Here is a 27171-nt window from a genome sequence, read left to right as displayed (position 1 = left end):
GTCACTGCCTTCTCTTTTCTAATTTCTTCTCCATCACTTGCTTTCTCAAAAATCACCGATAATCTCCTAACCACGAAATCCAATGGACTCGATGCATCTTACTTAACCTCTTTGCAGCACTCAAGATTGTAGCATATACCCTTCTTCTTGAAATGTGCTGTTCTCAGCTGCTATGCAACATGCCTGCTGGGTCCTGCATCGTCTCTGACCACTCTGTGTTAGCCTTCTGCCTTATTGTGCATATTACGTAATTCTGACCTTGGCCGCCTTCTTCTCTCTTAATGTTCTCTGTGGACAAGAGCCTTGGCTTCCATGACTAACAAATATCATTTCATCTCTAATCTCTACACCAAATGTTCAGTGTATACCTCTACTTCATTCTTAAGCTGCCTCAAATAGATCTGTTCTATTTTTACAAATATCTGTTCCTCCTTTAATTTTTTTTTTTCTATTTTGATAAAAGTCAGCCATCCATCAAATCACCAAGTCAGACACCTGGAAGCCTTGTACATCTCATCTGTCTCATTCACCAGCCTATTCCTAGTCCAAAGAACAGTAACTGGTACAAGGCAGATAACCAATAAAATATTTGCAGGGTAAATAAATTCTCAACTACTCATTTTTACTCCAAGAGTTCATTTACTAGGGGAGGAAGTAATGTCAGTTTAGGTCCTAAACATCTGATGTAACCATTTCCTTTTTTTTTTTTTTTTTTTTCCTAATTAGTACAGGACTTCTTATCTTTTTCCTGAACTATTCTGATAATTTTCTTACTCCCCTTAACTTCTTTTTCTTGCAACCTCTGATTTTTCTCTGCACTGTTTTCAGAGAAGCTTTTAAAAATACAATTATATTCTTTTAGTTTCCAGCAACCCGGCCTCACAGACAAAGTCTTCATCATTTTCCCATGATCTGATCCTACATACCTCCTATCTCCGTGACCCTTTGCTCACCAACTCTGCATTCCCTGCCTCCCACTGCTCAGTATGCTCTGTAGTTTTCAATTCCCTGCATTGGCCAGAATCTCCACACCGTTTCTTAATCCATGCCCTCTGCTTACAACGTTTCTGTCCCCAAGTCTTCTAATTTCAACATACATTTTGTGTGTAACCTCCTCTATAAAGTCTTCTCACTCTCTCTCCAGAGACAGAACGGATACCTGCTCCTCTACGCCCATTATTACCTATGCATGCCCTACTGTTAGCCTTCCTGTAAGTGGTGTGCTTCTTACATGAGTGCTTGTTTTAGGCTATCAATTCTGTGGGGGCCAAGGCTATGACTTATTTATTTTTGGTAGTCCTATAAGGATTCTATAATTGTTTGCTGGATTAGTAAGTGGTATATCAAACAAACTGTCCCAGAGAAACAAACACAAGCTACATACCTCCTTATTTTGAAGATTCCCTGAGGTAGAAGGTGACGGTTCTACTGTATTTCCAGGACATACGGCCATCTGACTCACCGCATCCTTATTCCTAAGAGAAAATACATTGACCTATCCAATCGTATCAAGTAAAAGAATGCAAATAATATGAACCATTATTCATATTATTTGCATTCTTTTACTTGAAGATTCAGAAGGATTACTAGAGAAAATTCTGTAACCCCAAAGACCTGGAACTGTAACAGTCACATGTTGATAAATGTTTTATTTTCATTCAAAAGAACTCAGAATTGAAAGGCTAAGGAAAAGTATTTAGTAAAGTGGAAAAAGAAAGTGCTCACCTGATAAAAATTATTTTCACTTTAGAAGGGGCACATTTAATGATTGATGAAGCATTCTGATGACTTCTTCCATATAAAATTTGACCATTGATCTATAAGAAATAAATATCGTTAATTGAGCCTGGAATGTTAATTATATACATTTTTATCATGCTATCTAACAAAAAGCACATCTTCCTTTAAAATATTCCATATATTTTTCCTTCCCAGAACATGAACCTGACTTTGACGGTGAGTTAAGAAAAGTTCATGTTAAAAAGACAACATTAAAACGATGTCAAATAGTCTGACCTCCGTGGACTAAAAGAGACACCACTTGGACTTAATTGTAGGAGAGTAGAGTGAATTTCCTGGCTGGCACGGGGCTTCTGTTGGGCTTTGTGCAAAGAAAGAGCTCTCTGGAAGTCCTTAGGACCTGCTCAGAACATACTGGAGAATCCCCTGTCATATTTTCTAGTTAGTCTTAAAGCTCAAGCCCTGGGCATAGGCCACTGGGAAAGGCAATGCCAGTAGACTCAGGATTTGGGCAGCAGAGTGTGCCTGTGCAGCACAGTGTCTCATGGAAACTGCCAGTCATCTATAGTCCTGTCACCATTGCTGACTGAAGCTTCCTAGCCAACGGAGAAACACAGAAAGTACTAGGAAGATGATTAAGGCAACATAAAAACATGTGGATCCAGCTTACAGGAGGCAAGGACAAACAAAACAAGCAAATACAATTCTAAACACTATAAACTATGACCCACAGATTTATTTTGTTTGGCAGGCTGAGTTACTGTTTTTGTTACTTAGTCTTAACCTTTACCCCAATGCACCCAACATCTGTCACTTCCACCATTAGGGTTTCAATTTCCAGAACGTTCAGTGGGTCAGTCTAATTACTGGGGAGTGATTGGTCATTTGGCTTTTCAAAAGCTTCTAATAAAAATGCAGCACACACAAAAAAATGGTTTTGAAGTGTGATCTTTATTACTGTCTTGGGGCAAAAATTGTTTCTGGTGCTACACAGTCATGACCTTTTAATGGAAGTTAATGGGAACATGGACTCTACTGAGTAGCGATTTGGTTGAAAGCCAAATTTGCTGCAATGCATCGATTTTATTAGGTAAACGATAGTTTTCTCCGTTACCCTATGAAGCCCAGGTGGATTTTCTGGAAACTGATGATTCCACTGCACCGATTCAGTGAAAGTAAATTCAGTATTTTTACACAAGAACTTACCTCTAAAAGCTCATCTGCAATCTGCAATCGGCCATCTCTCCCAGCTGCTCCATTTGGATCAATCCCCACTATAAAGACACTCATCCTGGATCGGTCTTTATTCCCAGCAAGACTTAGACCCAAACCACTGCGACCTTTTTCCAGTTCAATCATATGCAGCTCACCGGTTAGGGTTCCATAACGGTCTCTGACATTTTCTACACACAACAACATCATTATCATAAAGAGTTAATTCACAGCCAAATGCTTTACTATAGAAGGCTATTTAGGATAGCCTCAAAAGGGCATTATTTGTACCAAAATAATCCTTGGCAGTTAAAAAGCTAAATAGACTGGCCAACTGGGCATCAAGACTGGATCCTAGAATACCCAAACTTTGAGGAATTCCTTCACACCCAGGATGCAGAGAGTGCAGTGTCTGATTCATTGGTTTACCTGGGGCAATCATTCCCAAGAGGGATTCACATTAATACACTGTGATTAAAACAGAAATTTAACTAATCATGTGCAAGGGAGAAAAGAACATCCTGAGTATTCATCTTCACCAGTCAGTGGAAGCTTTTCTCCGACACGAAAATCCACACTGTGTGTCACATCATGTTGGGCAGTTGCTTGGCCCATGTCCAGAATAAAGGAAGTGGGTTTGCTTGCTACATAGAGCCATCAGGCCAGGACAAAGTGATGTACCTGACCTAGCTTTCAGGCACGAGTCCTAAGCAGATGAGACCATTCATCTCTCCCATCCCACAGGTTCAAAACATAGACTTTATTCTTTAATTGGGGAAGGGAAAGCCAAATGTAGGTGCCCCAGGCCACAGGCCCAGTTGAGCCATCAGCCAGTAGCAACAGCAACTGCCAGGCATGTTGAGTGAGCCGTCTCAGAGGCCCAGTCCCAGGGAGCCCAGCCAACGAGAGTACCTTGATAAATTAATAATAAACTATCTTCTGAAGCCATTAAGTTTTGGTGTAGCTTGTGACATGACAATAGGTAACTGAAATATTTTCTCCTCAGAGTATGTTTTGGCTACCATGATGGATTAGCAACATACTCTAATTTCATTGAAAATAGACCGAGAATTGTAAAGTTTACAAATCATCTCAGAAAACATTACTGACTGAGGTCATGTATTTCTTAACTGAATCAATTTCATACACAGTGATTTCCTGAATCCTTTTAGAATCTAGCAACACAACTTTTACATTCTGTATTTCCTAAAAGCATCTGCCATAGCTTTCTTAAATGAAATAATTATATTTTTAAAATGAAACTTTTTAATCACTGACCCATTTATAACTTTTGGCTGAATTTTTAATATTTCCTTGTAAAACAGTTTATTTCCTTAGAAAACAAGAGACACCCCAGTGATCCTACTAACAGCTGCCTTTGAATGCTTCCTGTGGATCACGAATTGTGCTTAGCATTCCTCAGACAGTATCCATTTTAATGTCATCAACAAGGTAAGAACTGCATTTTAAAAAGAGGGAGAAATCACCAGGCTAAAACTTAAAGGTGGTTAAACAACTTACCAAATGCCCCAAGTTTTCATCTCGACCATTATATTACCTTACCATTCTAGTATAGAAAATACCAAAATTCAAGGCATAGTATCAACAACCAGATTTTTACACTGAGGAATCTGAAGTCTAGAGAGGAGTGATGACTTTTTCAAGACCACAGGCTGCTGATCCAGTACTGGCTTCTGAGACTGCTCTGCCCTCCTTAATTCTCATACAAACGGCAAAGTGGGCTTTAACAGGAATGCAGACTTGAAGGAAAGGAGGAAAATGACTTCATGCCTCCAGAATGTGTGCAGTATTCAAGGAAAACAAACAGTTTTGTTTGGTTTTTTTTACCACACAATATTTATAACTAACGCTGAAACATCCTTATTCATCCAGGGCATAAGCCTTGAGAAACGCAGAGGTATTTTAATACCTCTTTATAATCAAATGCATTACGAAAAGACAACTTACTCCAACTATAACCAAACTCATCCTCTTTGTCCACATCTTCTGAGATTTTGCTTGCTGATGACTGCGCACAATCACCGCTCATTTCTGCAAATGCCGATGGAGGGGGTGGCGGCACATTGCACAACAGAGCCTTTTCCGGCTCTGAGTCTGACTGACTGGGTGCCTGTGGGAACAAGAAGAATGCAGTGGGTATGTGCAGTCTCAGGAAGGAAAAAATTAAGGAAAAGAAATAGAGAATAATGTCAAAAACAAAAACAAAAAAAACTGGCTTTAAAATATCTCACATGTAAATAAGGAAAAAATATGTATATGGTAGACAGGATTCAGGTAAAGTTCAGAAAAACAAAGTGGTATGTTCAGAGCACAATTCATTAAACGGTTATTTGGTATTTTAAGGTGAAGATTATTCCATTTGAAGGCTTAAATAACTGAAGACGAAAAAAAAATTGTACAAACTTCCCCTCTTGGAAAAAAATTTTTTTTTCATTCACAAGTTATAAATATGCAGGGGTCTGTGTAAGATTTTGGGGATCTACAAAAGTCTTCCAAGAAACTAGAAAAATAAATAACAAAGTTAATCTATCAATCAAAAAACTTCAAAGCTTGTTAGTGAGACTAATGCTTTTTTTTTATTGCTACCTGAATCCTCTCTCCAAATGATTTTCTCAACAAATCCATGAAAATGAGCATTACACATGCAGCTTCATCTACCGGGAGCCAGCTTGTTAGCATGGGAGCTCAGACTCAGATCTGAGAAGCTGGTTTTAAAGGACAATGCTATACTAACCCTTGCAAAGACAGCTCACAAGGTGAATGAGAAAATGAGAGAATACTTCATATAAACACCAAATGTGGTATACTTGTTGCCATATATGTTCTATTCCAAGAAAAATGGACTTGGTATCATCCAGTTCTTCTATTACAGATTACTGAACAGAATATTAGAGTTTGAAGGACCTTAAATCACTGAGTTCATTTTATTCATTTTGCAGATTAATACCTGAGGCCACGGGAAGTGAGATATTTTGTTCAAAAATTACATTGTGGTACTAGACTTCCTTTTGCTCAATTCTTAATCCAATCCAATGCACTTTCCTTTATGCCAGGGGTGTCCAAACTGCGGCCCGCGGGCCAACTGCAGCCCGCAATCCATTTTTAATTGGCCCGCAGCAAATTCCAAAAATATATTTAGTTTACTTAAATAAACCAGGTGAGGCAATACGTACTTCTCCTCAAGGGAGTGGCCCGACTGTGCATTTTACCTCATATGGCCCTTGGTAAAAAATGCTGAAAAATATTTGGACACCCCTGCTTTATACCATGTGTGTCCTCCAGTTTTCATAGTAAAACAGTACCTAATTCAACGGTCAGACATACCCAGCTAAAGTTCTAACCCTGGCATGACACTGTCCCGATGCCTTGAACATACATTTTCATATCCTTTATGTTACCTTTTTTCTACACAAATATCCCTCTGATATACTTTGTTTATGTGTATATCTAGAAAAAAGACTGTGATTAAAAAAACGAACCTCTTATAGAACACACTAAATGATAGGCATGCACAAACACTTAGGAATTATTAACTGGTGTCAAGAATCAGAATACCACAAAATATACCTGATACTAAAACTATATGGCACTGAATGTGATCTTTGATGATTCAAAAAGCACTGAAAGATTCTAAACTACCCAAATGATCATAATAAACATGAATTGCTATTTTTCGGGCAAAGCACAAGAAAGCTGATTGATAGGGACTTACGGGAGATTGATTTTCAAAGGTACAGGCTGTGGTGTATTAAAATGTTCGGTTTATACACCACTGTCCAAACAGACAAAAACTACTAGTGCAAACAACACTCTGATTATCTTCCCAAATGCTGTGCCACAAAACTCTCAAACTAACAATGTACAAATAAAAATAAACGACAACAACAACAACAAAACCCCTCATTTGATCCAATCAAGGTTAATTAAGCATACTAAGTTGGGGGGAATTTAGAATTTTTTTGATTAAAACAAACAAAATAATGCTTCTCTGTAACAATGGAAAATGTTAGCAAGCATGAATTAAGCCCATTTCATTCTTTAAAAAGGACGTCTAATTTAAACTTTCCATAATTTTAATAAATTTATGGATGCAAATTTCATAGATGTTACTTGCTGTGTAACTTTTCTGAGCTGTTATTTTCTTTAAAAACAAACAAACAAATCCTGCTTGTCTATAAAACTAGTACAAGCTGGTATTTACTAAAAGGACAATGAGGAGTTCAATTTCACTGCTCCTTGAAACCCCCATTCGCATTGGGGTCACATGAATTAGCTTATTGCTGACACTTCTTAAAATCTGTTAATGGTAATATAACTCTTTACAAAGATTGTTTAGTTTTCATTGGCAAAATGCAAAGTGCACTTGAGATCACTCCATGCCATGTTTGCACACAAGTATAACGTACACATACAGCACACTGTAACACACCCACTTACTTATGAAAATTTCACGCTAAGACAAACCTTAAATGGTGTGGGAGCAAAAGGGTTAGTTGGGGAACAACGGAAGATAATTCTACTTGAATTCTGTAATTCCTATAGTAATAGAAAAATATTCCTTCAGATATAGCATCTTTGGTTATCCACGTTACAATAACATGAAAAATTCAATGAATATTCATAAAATGCATCCCTGAAAGAAACTGTTGACAGCTCTCTTCCTTTTCATGATCAAATTATAGCACAGTTCTTGTAAGTTTTTGTTTCAATTTTGGATTTATAATTTCATCAGAATATGAAAATATCCAAGTATAGATTTACAAGTGTTGAAACTGTTACATGTTTCTGATTACATGGATGCACTATATGAATATGCAGGTACACAATTATTTGCAGATTGATTAACTCACAGGAGGGTTTTTAGGACCACCTTGTATAATTCTGAGAAGGATTTAAACCAATACAAGGTTTTGAAGTAATTATGTGTGACAGCAGCTCATACATTTAGCAACTAACACAAATTTAAATATCAGAAAATTCATCTCACACCAAAATAAAGAAAAGGCATGGACTCACAATTCTCCCTTACTCTTCAGAAGGGCCATCTAACTTCATCTATAAAAATTAATAGGCTCTGGCAAGAAAATGTGCTGAAGACAGGATCTGCACGCCCACTCCACACACACAGTTTTGTTTTGTTTTCTCCCTGCCCTAATTTAGTAAGCAGTGAACTGGGACAAAGACACAGTAGTAACAAAGAACAAAACATTTGCAAAAGGCAATGGCAAGACAATGGGCATTATCCAACCTTGTCAGCGTTGAACTGCAGAGAATCAGCAAATGGGTTAGTGCTGCTGAAGTTGTACTTAGGGTAAAGGTTGTGCGGCAAGGAAGGCAAAGGGGATTTCTAAAAGGAAACATAAGAGGCGCTGAGCGCAAAGAAATGTATTCAAAACAACTCAGTTTTAAGAACAAAGTACTTACTGATTTAAATAACTGTGAAACTAGATCTATCAGGTCTGGTAATTAATAACAACATCTATTAGATCTCATTATATCTGGTAATTAACAACATCTATTAAACAATATGGAACTAAAGGTTTACTTCCAAGTGAACGGAATCTAAATCTGGTCCCAAACAACATAGGAAACCAGTCTGTCAAATGCATCCCAAATTTATTTTCACTGAATGTTCACTATCACAGACAGAGGCACATATACGTATTTTGCCCACTTTACATATTAATACATGGTCCACACATTTTAGTAAACATGCTTCAAAATTAAAACCACAAAAGTTTTTCTAATGTACACTTAAAACCAAATTATGCTTTTTTGTGAAACAAAAAAACAACAACAGTCTTATCTGTTCCAGAATGCAAATTAAACATTTGTCTGCTGGTTTGCTGGTAACCTTCATTAGTCCTTTATCTTGTTTCCCAGTAAGGAAAGTTGTCAAACTTTGACTAAATATTAAGGTTAAGATCAATAGTGTTTTTTAATTAAAAAATAAAATCAGTAAGTTTTAAAGAAATGAATCACTGTCCAGTGGTATTCTCTATTTCTGCCCACTTTCTGTGGAGGCAGGAACATTGATATATATATTTTTAAGTTTCCTATAAAAGTTCCCACATTACTGGGGAATTTATGAGGCTTTGGATAATACCTGAATTCCTGCCTTAGAGTGTTTCTCATAGGTTTTGTGGCTTGCCTGTGATATACTGAGCTAGTGCGATTGGATTTGGATATACTTATTAAAGGTAGATGACTGCCAGATAGAATTTACCATTTTCATAGTTTAAGGGGGTAAAAAAAAGAAAATTAATTTCCTTAGCTCAATAAATTCTTCTCCTTCTCTTCATACCCGCTTATCTTTCTTTTGTTGACTGTATCTTTCAGGGGAAATTGCAGACATTTAAAATTCATTTGGCTCCAATGAAATGTTTGTGTTACTTCTCTCTATAAAAAAAGCTCTACTGGCAAGCATCAAGAGTACGGAGAGGTTGTCATACGACACTACCCTGTATGGGAGAACACTCTGGAAAGACTCTCTCTTCACTCAGTATGCCTGTACTAACGCTTATGCCACATTACCCTTTCAATCTGCTCTTCTTGCAATGTTTTTCCTACAGAGGGAAGACGGGAAAAAGAAATGGGCACAATGACATTTCTGCTCATCTCAACTTTCATTCTGCTTTTTAGTTTAAAATGTCAACTGCTGCTTCACAAAAGAGAAGATCACAAATGCTAAGGAATGTGACCATTTATTAAGGTGGAAGAAATGACTAGGCAGAGATTAAAAACATATCCTATGCAAAATCCCTCAATGCTATGGAAGGTGGAGATTATGTCTAATTTTGATACATGGAATTTTTACATTTTGCCTTTCCTGTATATGTCTGTAGAATAATATAAAACAAAACCACAACAGCAAAAAAACAGAGTATTTAAAGAGAGCTCTAGTTTTTTGTTTTGCTTTTTTTTTTTTTTTTTTTAATTTGCAGCTCTTATAGGATTAGAATTTGGCCCTGAGAGTAGAGTATGAAAGTACAGCATGAGCACAGTCGTAGATCACTCTATTATTAAGGAAAGATTTATAGAAACAGACTATATTTCTTATTAAAAAATCAATGACGAAACTTCTGTTTATAGTCCCAGAGGCTGATAAAAATAGAAATGTTATTAACTAAGAAGCAGCATAGGGAAGACAAAAACATTCTCTGGCCCATATCAATGGAGCCCACCCTTTACTATGGCAATGCAGTCAGATTGAATTCTGTGAAGCTTCATACTGGTGAAATTATCAAGGCTAGTTCTGGGAAGTTCTGACACTTGAAAGTCTAAGAGCCAAAGAGACTAACTGGCTTTTTAGCCTATGTACAAGGTTTTCCTGAAGCTTTATTACATGCACAAATAAAACATTGACCATTAAGAGGCTCTTATGTATTTGTGATTTTTTTTTCCCCTTTAGATTATGGGAGACTAGATTTCTTTCTATAGGGAAGTAAATCATGGAATAAAAAGTTTATCTCATTTTAAATGCAAAATGAATTCTAATTTCCAAAAGCAAAATATACATGTAGAGAAAGAAAAATAAATTTCCTCTACCTGTCACAGGCTCTCAGCTGGATCTCTGTAATAAACAAATTAACAAGAGAAAAGTATACCTGTTGATTTAAAGTTTATGTGACAGAGAGCCTTCATAAGGAAATACGAAGAAATGGTTAAACCTGAGTGGTTTTATACTAGGTTGGATGAAGAGTGGGTAGTCCTGGAAAACACGATAGGACAAAAGAATATGAGCCAAGTATAGTGAACTGAGGGGAATTCAGCAAAGCCTGTTCATTCAGATTCCTCTCAGCATCCCTCCATCTTTGGAGATAAGAATGCTCCTTTTCTACAAGTGTAGGGAGGGCTCTTCTCACATGAGGATCTGAAGACCTGCTTCAGGGGAGACAGGGAGATAGGAGTCCTTGCAGCACCTGTCTTTTCTCAAATCCCTTTAGCTTACAATATGCAATATGCCAGGGTGCCATATTTTGGGGTAGCGTGTTCTGAACCCTGTCACATATAACATGAGGACACATGTCATTCTAAGGAAGATTTATCCTAGAATAATTGCTATAAAACCAGGCATAATTATACCTCAGATAATAGGAATATTTTCCAGGTGCAGGAAAAAACATCTTACCAGCTCATTAGAAAATGTGACTGGCATTGAAAGAAATGTTTGTAGTTTAAGGTTTTAAAAAGTAATATTGAGAATCCCACCCAGCAGTTTATAGTATTGTCCTAAATGATATAAAAGTTGGAAATTAAAAATAAAACAAAACAAAAAAAGGAATAAAACACTCCCACACAAAAAATAGCTTCAACTTAAGTTAAACAGCCATTTACCGACATTATCATGCTGCGCCTATGTTTAACACAACAAATGGAAACAAATGTAGAAAAATTTATAGTTATTTAAACAAACTGGATAGCATTTGAAAAGAATGCAGTATGAGGCAGCCCTACCATTTGACAGATTTTCTCCTCTGAATAATTATTACCTAACAATAAACAACTGAATGATTAAAAACTGCAGATGTGAATGAAGATAACTGCTTGCAGGAAGAACTACTAAATTCATTTCTTACAGTAAACCCAGAGCAGAGCTACACCTGTCTTGATAACAAAAGGAATTCCCAATAGGATAAATCTAGTCACTTTTATTCCATGGCATACAATATTGACAAGTTACTTTTACTGAGCTCATCTACAGAACTGTTGGCTACTTTCTTTCCATCATTTGGGCATCGATATCTAAATGTTAAAAATTAAAATTAAATGTATTTTAAGTAGAAAATTACATATTGTAAGGTTTAGGTATTCTTTGACCTTCCCTCACATATGTTGCCACTTTCCCTTTAAAGACAACCAACCCTCAATGCTAATAAGCAGGTATTTCAAACAGAATCAGTATGTCAGGAGTGAGTGAACCTCTCTATAAGCTTCAGGACATCTCGGAAATTCCTGGAATGGTATCAAACTTTTCAGAGAATGCATATATTTCTGAAGAACTTTCAAAGGGGTATGTGGCCCAAATATATTTAAGAACTGCTGCACATTTAAAAAAAATGATCTATCTATCTATCTATCTATCTATCTATCTATCTATCTATAAAATGTATTTATTTATACACTAAGCAATAAAGAAGGTATAGAAAAAAAAGTTTAAAACTCTTGGCATGATTCTCATGCTCAGCAACATTAGGGCATACTTGTTTCAAACACACAAAGCCTCATGTAGTATCTTCTCCATCAAAAACATCCCCTAATTGCATACATACTTTCTAAAATATTTTTAAAGCCATTTTCCTTGTGATAGCTGATGATAAGTTGGGTTAGTAGGTTGCTGTCCACCAGGGACTAATCAGCATCTGGGGCCGGGAAACAGCACTTACAAAATCACTGGTATAGAAGTATACAGCTGAAACCAAATCCATCGTGAGAAATTTAACGTTCAGTGGGACAAATACATTAAAGGTCATTCACAAGTGATCATGGGATTGCATGAAGCTTTCTAGAGAGCTGGAAAAGCTTTCTAGAGAATTTATAAAGAAAATGGAATCTGGCTTCTAAGGGACTCCACTAGAGGTCAATCTGAAAGGCTACACAACACTCCTCTTAACTTACATACTTTGTGACTGTAATGAACATTAAGAAAGGATTTCCAGGACAACTCAATTAAACAACAACAACAAAACAAACCAAAAAACAAACTTTTAACAGATCTCCTGAAATTCCAATACTTGAGCTCTTGCTCCTAGAGACAACTTGGCCCTGGAGACATCAGACTCCGAATTGGACACTGTATGATGCCTACCTTGCCCTCTGTGTTCGCTTACCCTTGGTCTGTTTATAATGCTCTGTACCATAAAGACTACAGGGTTGCCTGCTCTCCGAATGGCTTCCACAGCTTGTTCATGGCTTGCATCTCTGAGGTCCATTCCATCCACCTGCAATGGAAGGCCTCAGCTTAACATTTCAAGAATCTATAGAACAACAGAACAATTTGTGGATCTGCAGTTCTGAGGCTCCTGGAAAATGTTTCAGAATCACAAATAAGGCTACTTGTGAGGCTCCACAACTTTTAATCTGTCCAGCAGATGTGGGGTCCCTTATTGTGGACACAGATGTCTGTCTCCAATAATGGCTGAAATAATAATTAATTAGAACGAAGAGTCTGCCTTTGCTTTCCTTACGCTGCTCAGTTGTTCCTTTAATAAGTCAGCATTATTAAAGAAATAATATAAGGGAACTGCCTAGTAGCACTGTCTTCATCATGACAATCACTGTACAATTGTTTTTCCAATTCACTACAGAGTGACTTAGGAAGTGGGTGGGTGATGTTTTGTGTATTTCTCTCTAGACAGGAAAGCATGAAGTTAAAAACAAAATTCTGACATTCAGAAATATCAGGTTATGGTAAGGTTAGTTTTGCAAAAGACTCTTTGGAGTAGACATGACAGGAGCTGCAAGTCAAGAAATTATGTTCATTTGTTAGTAATTTTTATACAACTAGTTTAGAAATGAAAGTTATTTTGTAACCTTTTATCGACCATGGCTTGCCTGGGTGATGATTAGCTCAGTTTATGCACTATATGAATAGGAAGGAAAATAGTTTTAAAGGCCAAATGCTAATCCTGTCAGAAAACCATAGGATACTATTATTTCCAATTATCACAATATGGCATATACAACAAAATAGCAAAATTAGAGTGGAAACAATTCTGGAAAAGAAAATTATTAGATCTCTGCATAGAACACTATAACCCTTTAAAAGAATTATATATACATTTAATTGAAAAACCTCCCTCAGGTTGATACTTAGATGAAGTAAGAACATCTCTTTCAGTGCACATTAAAAAAGGCTTCTAACTTTTTGTAGAATAAAAGTTAGTATTCATGTTTACTATATATTCCATTAGTAGGTAATTTTAATAGAACATTAAATATCTTTGCTCGAGTCCAAAGGACTATATACTCTGAATGAAATCATTTGCAAGTCTCTACTCATCTAGTCTACAGACATTTTCAGAAGCTCTTAGCAGAGACATGCTTTAGAATCCACAGGATTAGAGGTCTAAGGCTTTTATATTTATGAGAAAAACCTCTGCACATAATAGCACTCAACAAAACACTGCTAAACAGCAAACAATATTTTACAACACACACAAAAAAATCTTTTTAAATTTGAAAAGGATGTTTTAACATTCTTAATACATTTACACATTTTGGAGCAAACTATAATCAATCCTTTCTAGAAATAGTTATAAAGATTTCTTACTTTCTTTACCTAGGTCAAAGGTATTTTAATAGTGAAGTATCCATAAAACAAAATTCCTTGTGGTAGTCTAAAAATGCAAACTTTAGGTAGTATTCTAACTAAAAAATTGTACTTTAAAAAGGGGTTGAGATTTCATCTAAAGAAAGATAACAATGTAGGAAGAGAAAAAAAAACCCATCATTCTTCCTTATAAATGGTCAGAGAAAAAAATACACAGTTCTTGGTTTCTCTGAAATCTAAATCTTCTTCCTTCTTCAGCTCTCAGTAAAAATCAATCAGTAAAGGAATAAGTAAATAGATCCCCAAAATGCTTATTTTACAATTGTGGTTAAGTTAAAGCCTTCTTGTACACAATTAAGGCTTTTTAATGTGCAAGTTATATGGATTTAGAAAATGAGAAACAATCACTTGTGTAAAGTGAATATAATGGTCATTATAGTAATAAAGCCATTGGTTTCCATTTGGAAGTTGTCTATTTTGGTCTACTCTATAAATCCTGACAATTCAGAAAATCTGGGTCAGGTACCCCTTCCTCTACCCTCTTAACTGAAACTATGTTGATTCTGATCAAATAATTTATGACACTGCTCTGAAGTGACTCAATTACTTGTCAAGTCTGTGCAACTTGACAGGCAGGCATGGTTCCTTGTTTACTGTGGGATGCCCAGAGCCTGTGATAGCACCTGGAATGCAACAGCTGTTCCAGGAATATTTGCTAAGTAAATGAGTCAGTGCCTCATGAGAGAAGTCTATTTAATATATTAAACTTTGATGTGAATTAAGGAATTAGGTACAATTTGACCAAATGCTTCTCACGTATATAACAAAATACATATATGTGTGTATACATATGCATGTGTGTACACACACACACACACACACACACACACCCTCAGTGATGAATGGGCACGCCAGTGAGAAGGAGGAAAATCTGAGCTGGGAGTGGGGGCATTTGTATAAAAAGTAATCAGGGTCTTACCATAAAAGGTGTTACAAAAAGACTCACTTGGAAAAAATCTCATTCAAAAAAGCTTACGATGAAATGATACTGATAAAGTATTTCTTGAAATAAAATCTCATTACAGAACTTAATTATGATGTATGTATTTTACATGTATACATATTTTTAAAGAATTCAATTATTTCCCTGAGAACTTGGCTTTGTTTTTTTAACCAGAGTTTAATTATTTTATCTCAGGGTCAATGGTTTTAAAAATGGTTGGTTATACCTTCAAACATCAGTCTCTAGCAATATCAAGATATGTAATCGGTCACCATATATCAAAGAGAACAATTATGGATGAATAGAAACAAATAAGAAAGAAATGCTTTAACCACAAACACATTTTACGCTAATGCTGGGTTGGGTAACCAGTGTAAAGTTGATGATTCCCTTGGTAAAGTTTATGGGACAGGTGAAGAATTTTAGCACATAAAGCTCACTGGAGGGTACCTCTACTATTCTATCTCCAGGTTTCAAGGTTCCATTTTTGCCAGCTGGGCTATCTTCAAGAACATGTTTGATGAAAATGCCCCTCATCACTTCACCATTGCTTAGACGACTGCCCATCCCTCGTCCACCAACAATGCTGATGCCCAGGGATTTGCTTGGTTCTCTCCAAAGTTCAACCCTATAAAAAAATAAACAAAATGTTAAACTCATATACGAAAACATAAGGGAAAAGCTCATGACACTGGATTTGGTAATCATTTTTTAGATATGACACCAAAAGCACAGACAATAACCACAAAATAACCAAACTGAACTTCAACAAAATTAAAAACTTTTATTCATTAAAAGATACTATCAGTAGAGTAAAATGATAATCCACAGAATGGGACAAAATATTTGCAAATTACATATATGATAAGGGATTAGTATCTGGAATATAGAGAGAACCCCTAAAACTCAACCACAAAAAATAACCCATTTTAAAAAGGGCAAAGGAGTTGAATAGACATTTTTCTAAAGAAGATACACAAATGGCCCATAAGCGCAGGAAAAGGATAATACCACTAATCATTGGGGAACTACAAATCAAAACCATAATGAGATATCACGCCCACTAGGATAGCACTATCAAAAAAATAAAATAAAATACAACAGAAAATAAGTGGTGGCAAGGAGACATTAGAGAAACTGTGAAGTATGAGCCCTTGTGCACTGTTGACAGCAATCTAAAATGCAGCCGCTATGGAAAAAAGTACAGGAGTTCCTCAAAAAATTAAAAATAGAATTACCATATGATCCACCAATTCCATTTCTGGGTATAGACCCAAAAGAATTCAAAGTATGGTCTTGAAGAGATGTTAATATTTGCACTGTCATATTCATATAAATATTATTCACAATAACCAAAAGCTAGAAGCAACCAAGTGTCCATCTGCAGATAAAGGAATATTATGGAATATCATTCAGCCTTAAAAAGGAACATTATGCTAAGTGACATAAGCCAGGCAAGTGAAATAAAGGACAAACACTATATGATTCCACCTACACGATGTACCTGGAATAGTCATATTCATAGAGACAGAAAGTAGAATGGTGGTTGCTAGAAGATAGGGAAGAGGATGGTTAAATGTGAACGGACTTAATGTCACTGATCTGCACACTTAAAATTGGTTCCAATGGTTAAAAAAAATATTTTTAAATTTAATGGAATAAAATATCTTTATGTATGTTAATTTTTGCAAATACTATTTGCTGAATTTATTAAAGTTTTATCAGTAGTAAAAGAAGATCGTTTTAAACACTTTTCCGATGATATGTTTTATAAGGTCTGATAATACTGATGTATTTCTGAAGCTGATTTGTTAAAAGTAAATAATGGACTCACCCTTCTGGCCGAGGCACAGACCAGTCTAAAAGTACCATTTTTCAGGAACTCTAATAGTGCAGATATTAAGTAATCAAGTTCAGCTACCCTTGAACTGACAGTTCTCAGCTTAGCAACACAATCGAGAGAAAGAACATCCCTGCCCATGCCATGCCAGAAGATTATGTCTGTAGGACTCTGTCTTCCCAAGGTGGAGCTGGAAACTAACAGTTGGGGCATAAAGGGCAGTGGCTGACAAGATCCTACATGATCTGATCCCACCACCATCTCCAGAAAAGCTTCTTCCATGGCTCTCCACTTTCCTCTCTCCACTCCAGCAACCACATCGTCTTCGTACTGTTTCTAAATTTCAACAGACATGTTCTCCTGCCTGGGGGCCTTGCACTTGCTCCTGCTTCTGTTTTAAATGCAATTCTTCTACCCACATAAGAAAGCCATGAATTCATATCCAGTAACTGCAAATAGTTGTAAGAGCTACGAATGAATTGAAAGTACCTGCCCTGTGAGAAGGTTGGGACAGTCATATAAAAATAAGGTGATGGACGGTGAGGTGTTTGGCTAAGACGAGTGAGCAGCTCAGGGTCTCAGAAGGAAACAGAGACACCAAGCAGAGAGCTCTAAGATACAATAGTGAGTCTGCAATCTGCTCCATGTTGAAGGAAGGAGGACCGTGGAGGACATCAAACAGGAGAAAAGAGTATGGTCCAAACATGTCCTCAACCTTGACTTTACAGGTGCTTCCAGCAGAGAGGAAAGGTACGGACTCCTGTGAAATGAGGAAGGTCCCAGTAAGAAAATGCTGTGGGTAAAAGCAGCACCTCACAGCTAGATTGAGAAGACAGGCAACTGGTCAGATAAAGTCAGATGATGAGACACATCTTTTCTTTGGGGAGCACGTTTTTCTTTATTAGAAATCTATAATCCTAGGGACTCTACCTGTGTAGTTTAAAAGGATCGCACAATGATCTCTGATCTCATAAAATTTGTGTAAATAGTTTAAACTACTTAAAATCCTATTTATCATTTTCTTTCACTCAAGGAATTCTGTGAAAGACAAAAACCAACAGCCTTTCTTGTTTCTTACAGCAGTTCCTAGGGTAAAATGGCAAAGTAAAAAAGTTAGTAAAGCTAGTCATTGTATTTAATATTTAAGAATCAGGACTACATGGGTGGGACTCCTTATCTCTTCTCTTAAAAAGGAAGAAATAAAATAAAATAAGAATGAAATGTCTCCTAGGGTTCTTTGTGGTCAGTGTAAATTAAAAAGTGATTCAAAACACTAATTCAAAAGATATACACATCCTTATACTCACTGAAGCATTATTTACAATAGCCAAGATATGGAAGCAACCTAAGTGTCCATCGATAGACAACTGAATAAAGAAAATGTGGTACATACATGCAATGGAACATTTAATATTCCATAGGAATATTACTCGGCCATAAAAAACAATGAAATATTATAATTTGCGACAACATGGATGGACCTAGAGAGTATTATTTTGAGTTAAATAAGTCAGACAGAGAAAGACAAATACTGTGTGATCTCACTTATATGTGGAATCTAAAGAACAAACTAAATGCGCAAACAAAACAGAAACAGACTCATAGATACAGAGAACAAACTGACGATTGCTAGATGGGTGAAGGGTGGGGCTGGGTGAAAAAGTGAAGGGATTAAAAAGTAAAAATTGGTAGTTATAAAATAGTCATGGGGATGTAAAGTATAGCATAAGGAATACAGTCAATAATATTGTAATAATTATATATGGCGTCAGGTGGGTGCAACAGTTATTTGGGGGATCACTTAATAAATGATATAAATGTAAGTTACCATTATGTAAGAGAATTCATTCTTGTTTTATTTCTTCCTTTTTAGGAGAAGAGATAAGGAGTCCCACCCATGTATTCCGGATTCTTAAATATTAAATACAATGACTAGCTTTACTAACTTCTTTACTGAAACTAATAAAATATTGAATGGCCACTGTAATTGAAATATAAAAGAAAAATTGAAAAAAAGAAAGTCATATGAAGGAAAAAGGAAATAAAGTGATTCTTTTAATTTCTTTACTAATAAAAATAAAAGCAGCAGCAAACACTTATTATGGTCTTCTCATGTGCTCAGCATTATTCCCTGAGTCCCACTGACTCCCATCTAATTCTCATATCATTTCTATGAAGTGGATACTATTACTAGCCCCATTTTACAAAGAAGGGAAGAGGCGCCGAGAGATTAAACAACCTTTGGATAATAGTACCATATGCTCACACAGGGTTTGGCACAGATAGCAAAGTGTTTTCAAATATACTCCCTAGAAGAAAGGCTGTAACTGCTTAAAACTTTGGAGAAGATAACCAAAGACAGACGGCCAAAATGATCCCAGTGCTGAGGAATCAGACTCATTATTCACTGAATAGAACACAGCAAACATTATGTGGAAAGAAGAAGACCTACAAAAGAAAAATTTCATAGAACATATTCGGAGTCAGTTTAACGCAGAAACGGCAGCCTTTCTTGAGACCAATTTATAGGTTTAAAAAGAACGCAATTCAGAAAAGCTAAAGTAAAACAGAGCTCTGAGGCCAGGCTGCCTGAGCTCTGAACAGAGTCCTGGGTTCAAGTCCTGCGCTTTTGCTACTTAACTGTGTGACCCTCTGCAACTTATTTAATCTCTTGCTTTCCTCATCTTCGAAATGAAGCCAATAAAATCTCTACGCCTGAGAGATGGCTGTGATGATTAAAGCTAATGAATACATGTAAAGTGAAAAACAAAGCTCTGGGATATAGTAAACAACCGATAAATCTTTTATTACTCTTATTTTGATTATTATGATTACTAAAGTAATGTGATTAAGGAAGATATAAAATTCAATCCATATGACAAATGAACAAATTTGAATCCTACCTCTTCAATCCTGTTACACCTTTACATTGTTTATTAAGACAAGGTACCATTTTCTACCCATCAGACGGACAAAAAACTTTTTTTAAAAAATGATCATATGATGGGGCAATAAGGATGTAGCAGGAAAGGGAATGCTCATATTATGGAAAAAGAAGGAAAAAATGGCATATGCACTTTATGAAGCAAGTTAACAATTTCTAATAAAGTAAATAATACATTTGAATCTATAAGCCAGCAGTTCCAATTCTGGGTATATACCCAAATTCTCATATGTAAGTAAGGAAATGAATATATTTACTGCACAGAATTATTATAATAGTGAATAACTGTTAGCTGTTCAACATCAATCTGGGAATAAACTATGGTATATTCATATACTGAAATGCACTGCAATAACTAAATTGAATGAATTAGATCTTTAAGTATCAACATGATAGATCTCCTAAACATTGGATTGAGAGAAAAGTAAGTAAGCTGGAAAATGATACATACAGTTTGATGCTAACTCTGTAAATGAAGGTCACAGTGCAAAATAAGAGTAACACAGCTTATTTACAATTTTAAAATTTACACTTTGCTAAAATTTCCATACAAACAAAAATTTTTTGACTGTAAGAATGAATGCCCAAAGTTATAAAGCATATTCATAACACTTGCCCCGGTTATTTTGGTAAGCTTTCTCATAATATATTCTGTGAGCATAATGCTCCATGAACTTTGCCCCAGAAGTCCCTTAGTACTTCTTTTTCTTTATTTAATTCAAGTTTATTGGGGTGATAATTATTAGTAAAGTTACATAGATTTCAGGTGTACAATTCTGTAATAGAAGAGTGCAGAGCACCTTCTTTAAGACTTATGGAAGCTCCAGACATATTCTCTCTATAAGGTAGTTAACCACTTTTAGAGACATCTCTTAGGGTGATATGAGTTAAAATTTAGGATAAAAATGTAAAAATCATCCAGTCCATAAATTACACTTAATTCTTTCTTATAAGACAACTGCATAATGATTCGTGTGTGCAATACTTTCTATTTGCTTAGCTGTTAGTGATGATAACTGACAATGCTCACTCACCAACTGAATGCTCACTCTGTACCAGGCACTATGCTCAGAATTTCACATGCATTTTCACACTGAATTCTCCCCAAAATTTAAAAGGTTCTATTATTAATCCTATTTTAAAGATGAAGTAACTGAGACCTAGCAAAGATTAACCAACTTGTCTTAGCAAAGTGTCCAAGTTAGAATTCAAATAGGGCTCTTGTTGACTCCAAACAGTGCCTTTTAAACTATTTCTGGCCAAACTGTTTTTTTTCCTGTGATGACTATTCTCCAACAAAATTCAAGTTTATCACTATGGTTACCAACTACAAACTAGTTTCATCAAATTTACTTTTGCCTCCATCCTCAAAAAAATCAGAAACTTAACCTTTTTATATCTCTGCCCTAGATCTAGCACTTATATTCTGTTCTGAATATGGGAGATAATGTGGAGAGATTTTGATTTCTTTAAGCAGGCTAAACAGCTTTTTTAAAGAATTCAAATTAAAGTTATTTTATTTACTTATTTTGCTTAATTTTGATTTAGTTCAGTAATTTAAAAAAATGTTTATTAAATGTATCGTGGTAACCTTGTTTAGTAAAATTATATAGGTCTCAAGTGTACAATTCTATAATCCATCATCTATGTATTGCATTATGTGTTCTCCACCCAGAGTCAGTTCTCCTTGCATCACCATATATTGGATCCCACTCCCCTTCCTTTTAGATGGCTGGAAACACGTACTGTTTTTTTGTGAAAGCAACATAACAACTTTTCTATACTTTGAATAACTCAACCTAAAAAATGTTTAAATGTGATGGCTGCCACCTCAAGTTCATTTGTGAGCAAGGAAAATCATCAAACTGTATTATAATGCTAACGAGTAGAAACTGTTCTCTCTTGAGCATTTTATTTATTCGCTGTAGAATAAATATTAAATGTTTACTAAGTGCAAGGCACAACTACGATGGTCACCTTTAGATCTGTTTAGAGGGAATGCCCAATGATTACTTACATTTTACACTTAATACAAAATATCTTCTAGTTTTCTTTATTTTGTGGGTCTCTAATATTGCCTCCCTAAGTACATTACAGATTCCTAGAAGGGAGGATTTATGTCTTATACTTCCCTGTTGTTTACAAAATCATCTCCTTCTTCTCGGGGTCCATAATCAGGACTCAATAAATATCTATTAAACTGAATTTGATTTTACTTAACATAAACACAGAAGTATACTTTAATGATGTATAGTGATATATCTGAGCATATTTAGGAAAATCATCTTTTCTATTACATATGAGATTAGTTCTAACAGAGCATGGATTAGAATAACTGCAGTCTGTGATAACAAGATGCTTACTAATGTGCATGCACACACACATATACGCGTTTTGAATATATATGTTTGAATATATAGTGTCTACAAATTCCAGAGAAATTTAAATTAATTATTTGATTGTTTACCTAAGATCAAACTCCACTGAAAATAGTACCCATTCCAACTACCTATGCATAATTTCCTCTAGTTAATTTTATTTAGTCCCTACTATATGCCAAATCCTTGTACACATGTTAGTTTTAACCCTGTATGATACATATTATCCTTTCCACTACATACACATGAAGAAATGGAGGGTAAGGGAATATCAAACAACTTGCCCAATGTCACAGTTGCATGCTGGAACCCAGTATTTGAAACCAGTACCTCCTTATCTTTAAACACTGAGGAGGCAGAAGACCTAAACAGTCCTTACCGCCTGGGCTGATTCCAGTTGCTGTAGGCTGCATTCTGAAGTTCACTTTCTTCTCCCTCCCCTTCTTCTCGCTCTGGTAATTCTGGAATGTCTCTGTAAAAGAGTTATACAGTGAGAACCCCAACATCCTAGTAAAACCATGGAAAACTGTCTGATGTATACTTTATTACTGGGTTGGCTAAAAAGGCAGAACTGCTTGCTATTATCACCAGACTTGGCCAATAAATACATAACATTGTACATTAAGGGGAAAAGAACACCTGATCAAATAAAATAAAAACCTTACATCAGTCATTCTACCATAACTTAGTCTGAAGACGCAACTAAACAATAAGAGTCCTGTCTAGTCTCTTTTCTGATGAAACATGAGAGGATATAGGAATGAAATGAGAAGGGGATAAGTAGCAGAATTTTAAAGAAAAACTAGTCCACAAGTATTTCTTAAATACCTACCATGCACAAGAAGGTAGAAGCACCATGTGTGTTATAAGCTTGCGCAGCCCTGATTGATCTGTGCCCTAAAAGCACTTATCATTAGGTATATGCCAGGAGTTTATCATCTCTGCTCCCTAAGGATGGAGCAACGCTTTCCTGACAACTTATGAAGAAAGATGGAAATACTTGTGATCCAGCGTCAGCTCATTTGGAGGGGCCAGACACAGAACACCCCTCACAGGAAGCAGTTTACAATGTACCTCTGTTCAAGGTCCCTTACAATGTCTGTAGGAGTTCCGATTTTGCCAAATGTCAGGCATCTAATAAAATGTGTCCAGTCAAGTAACACGTAAGGGCAATAGAGGATGGTTAAATCAATTATGGGGAGTCCTTATGCTATTAGTAAAAACTGGATTTAAGAAAAATGTTCACACATTCATTTAAAGTAGAGAAGACTATAAAAATTCTGATTCAAAAATGATTTTCAGTTTATTTTTATAGAAAGTGAAAAATCTAAAGAAAGTACATGCTCAAATTTTATCCATTCTCCATTGACAGAAATACTGAACTCTGTCAAATTAGACAATCTTTAGACTTTGAGATCAGAAGTCATTAATCCAAGACTCCATCTCTGTTGAAATGTGTTTCACAACATTTCTGGCAAGTAAAAGTCCAAGCTTTCTTTGAACATCTCATTCTTTCTCTGATCTGAATGTTACGTTTTTAAAACATTTTTATTAATTTATTTCAGTGACACTGGTTAATTAATAAAATTATATAGGTTTCAAGTATATAATGCTATAATACATCAACTTTATAATGCATTGTGTGTTCACAATTCAAAGTCAAATCTCCTTCCATCACCATATATTTGAATCCCTTTATCCTTTTCCACCTTCCCCTCATTCCCCTTTCTCTCTGGTAATCACCATACTGTTGTCTGTCTATGAGTTTTTGTTTGTTTGTCTTGTTTGTTTGATTGTTGCTTTCAGTTTTATATCCCACATGTGAGTGAAATCATGGTGGCACATATATACAATGGGATACTAATTGGCCATAAGAAAAGGTTAAATACTACCATTTGTGACAACATGTATGGATCTTGAGAATATCATCCTAAGTGAAATAAGTCAAATAGAAAGTCATGAATGTTACAAATTTGTGTTCGACTGTTAAAAGGAAATCTACCTGCCTATAGGTCCTGCCCATTGGCTGTGTGTCTGAATTCCCCTCCTGTGCAAGGTTGTGCAAGAGGCTGGGGTTCTGAGATCCGTGGCCTGACAGTGGGACGGGACTGCTGGGAATAGAGTCACAAAAGGGGGGATTTAAAAAAAGACGTTAAGAAGCTGACTGAGAACAAGACAGTCTGAGTGAAGCTGTTATCTGGAAGATATGAGGAGGAAATGTGAAGACTAGTCCTAACCCTCTGGAAATACAACTGGAGAGACTATGATAGAAAAAGCAGGTATGGCAGACAGACAAGAACAGTTAAATAAGCCCTGAAATATTCAGTGACAGCCATGGGTGTGGGGGAGGTTCTCACCCCTGTGAGCTATTCAGAAACACTCTCAGACATAGTGCATCATATGCTCATGCCTCTTTAGCTACAAGACCTATATCCTGAATCCTTTGATACAAAAGCACCACTCTTTTCAAGTGATTCTCTAATATTGAATCCTTCCACTAACCCAGATATGCTCTTATAAATGTGCTTATTATTCTTTATCCATCTTAGAGTGTGGTTTATGGGACTCAAGTGTCATGTGTTCCAAAGAGCAGAATGGACCGATTCTCTTCCTCCTGTACTCACCCAGCCAAAAATGAATTGACGTCTTTGCATCCATGTTTGTTAAATACCAATGAAATTTCTGTCAACTATAATGACTTCCTTTTCATCTGCATTTAAGTGCCAGAAATTGGCACAAGGTCACATAGTAAAGTAGAAGTGAGATTTTAATTGAGGCCATTTTACTACAAAACCTGAGCTCTTAACCTCCATGCTATGCTACCCATATTTTTATCCTGGGCTTGTGCAATTCTTTCTTTGGATCCAGTGGTTAAAAAACAAGGAGTCTGACTGCTTACATTCTGATCTCGGCTCTGTTAGTTATTAACTATGGAACTTGGACGAGTTCCTTAACCTCTCTCGGTGCAGATTCCTCCTCTGCAAAATATAGATCATTTTGTTTTGAGCACCTTTATAGTAATAGCAAATATACTTTTTCTGCCATGAAGCCACTAGTCACAGCACAGCCAAGGTCATTCTCCTTTCCATGTTGGGGGAGTAGCAGGGCACAGTGCTAAAAGTGGCTCTTTCTCTCTAATACATCGTGAGTGTATTTAAGGCCTTAGAGCTTAAACCAAATATGGCATTACCTTGGCATATTCTTTAATTAAGCCATTTGAAATGATATTTCAGAGGGCTACTGAAACAACTGCTTTTACCATTCTGACAGAAAGCACCAGGAAACTATAACCAATTAATGTGATTAACCCTGAGATGGATATTCTAGAGTGGAGTGTGCTTGAGCTTTGTACAGGGTGAATACTCCTTTTCCCATAAAATTCACGAGAGCCCAAGGGCCACAACACTTCTTTCCTTTACTAAACACATAACATACCTTTCCCTTCCTTGACACTTTCTGTATTACTGTGGTCATGTGCAATTTGCAGAGGAAACAATAATGGCATATTGTGATGTCTATTGAGTCAGTGGACACCGAAGTGTTTTGGGATGTTCTGACATTCTCTGAGGAATGGTAGAACTCTTCTGAGAAGACCTCATAATGTTTGCAGACCCATTTCTGCTTTGCAGCATGCTCAAAGAGAAATCTGGTACTCAGCTGCCAACGCAACTGAAAAAAACAGGTCCACAGCTAAGAATGTAAAATGGTACACTATTCGTGGAAAGCAATTTAACATTATTTCTCTCCCTGTGTTGAACTCAGTCAGTACCAGCACCAAAACCAGGTTCCTGCTTTTCCTAAGGAAAAAAAAAACAGCGGAAAAAACACACACCATTTTGCTGTATTATTTAAAGGTTCTTAATACATTGTGTATCAAGAGCCTTTAAAAAAGCCATACACTGTTTCCTAACATGCATATACACCAAGATGTTCAGCTCAACATTCTTTAAAAGAGTAAAAAATAACCATTAAAAATGTTTCTCAATCTGAATGTATGCTAAAAAAGAAATAAAATTTCTGAAGATGTTTGAAAATACTCACAAGAGAAGAAAAAGCATGATGAAATACTATACAAATTGCAGGTACCAGGGAATTCATGAAATAATACTCAGACCTGAGGTGAATTCTCCAAACCCAGTATGTTAAAAGTGCTATATTTAGTGGTATAAAGATAATTTTAGTTTCTTGATTTGAACTTTCATATATTTTCCAAATTTTCCACACTATATAATAATTACTTAAATAAGAAAAGGGGATAATATTTTTCTAATGTTGAAAGAGAGAAAGGAATTCAATTTCTTTCACTGCAAGTCCTTCTGACTTTGAATTCAAAACTATTTTATAACCTGCTGTATCATTCATTCACTGTAGTAGATTTACTATTTCATTTACCTGCCAGTGTATGAAGAAAAAATATCCAGTGCCATAATTCCTCCAGATTGTTGTCCCAAGTTTATTCTGAACTCTTCCAAATGTTCCGCAGGCACATATGTAATTCTGGAACAGAACATAATCCATGAAGGCAAAAGGAAGTAAAGTTTTGGCTCATTGTTAGGAAAAGCTTCCAAAATATAGGAATAAAATTATATTGTCTCTTCATCCCTACTTTTTCACACACATCCTTTAATCAGTTTAATCTGCATAAAATCCAAACTTCAAAACAATAAAGAATCCTATAAGTAAGAATAACAACAGAAATTAAAATTTAAAATGCTGCTGATAAATTATGTGTTTACCAATAATCATATGGAGGTGGAAAAG

General features: G+C 35.9%; 1 protein-coding gene across 16 annotated transcripts in view; it reads right to left on the bottom strand.

Moving 5' to 3' along the window:
- MPDZ (multiple PDZ domain crumbs cell polarity complex component) overlaps nt 1-27171 on the bottom strand; it is a 156655-nt gene that overhangs the window by 25586 nt on the left and 103898 nt on the right. For 6 of the 16 annotated variants that reach the window (XM_074330388.1, XM_074330389.1, XM_074330394.1 and 3 more), the window contains 10 exons: nt 26803-26907; nt 22790-22882; nt 15699-15876; nt 12804-12914; nt 8222-8320; nt 7438-7509; nt 4921-5083; nt 2947-3143; nt 1726-1817; nt 1385-1475 (listed from right to left, as the gene is read on the bottom strand). In XM_074330388.1, coding sequence (XP_074186489.1) covers nt 1385-1475; nt 1726-1817; nt 2947-3143; nt 4921-5083; nt 7438-7509; nt 8222-8320; nt 12804-12914; nt 15699-15876; nt 22790-22882; nt 26803-26907 — 1201 coding nt within the window. The remainder of the gene's footprint in view (nt 1-1384; nt 1476-1725; nt 1818-2946; nt 3144-4920; nt 5084-7437; nt 7510-8221; nt 8321-12803; nt 12915-15698; nt 15877-22789; nt 22883-26802; nt 26908-27171) is intronic. The other 10 variants (XM_074330390.1, XM_074330396.1, XM_074330393.1 and 7 more) reach the window with 5 other exon arrangements.

This window comes from Rhinolophus sinicus, linkage group LG04, assembly GCF_036562045.2.
Source record: "Rhinolophus sinicus isolate RSC01 linkage group LG04, ASM3656204v1, whole genome shotgun sequence".
Classification (NCBI taxonomy): Eukaryota; Metazoa; Chordata; class Mammalia; order Chiroptera; family Rhinolophidae; genus Rhinolophus; species Rhinolophus sinicus.
The sequence above is the reverse complement of the archived record's forward strand: the minus strand, read 5'-3'. Positions and strand labels throughout refer to the sequence as shown.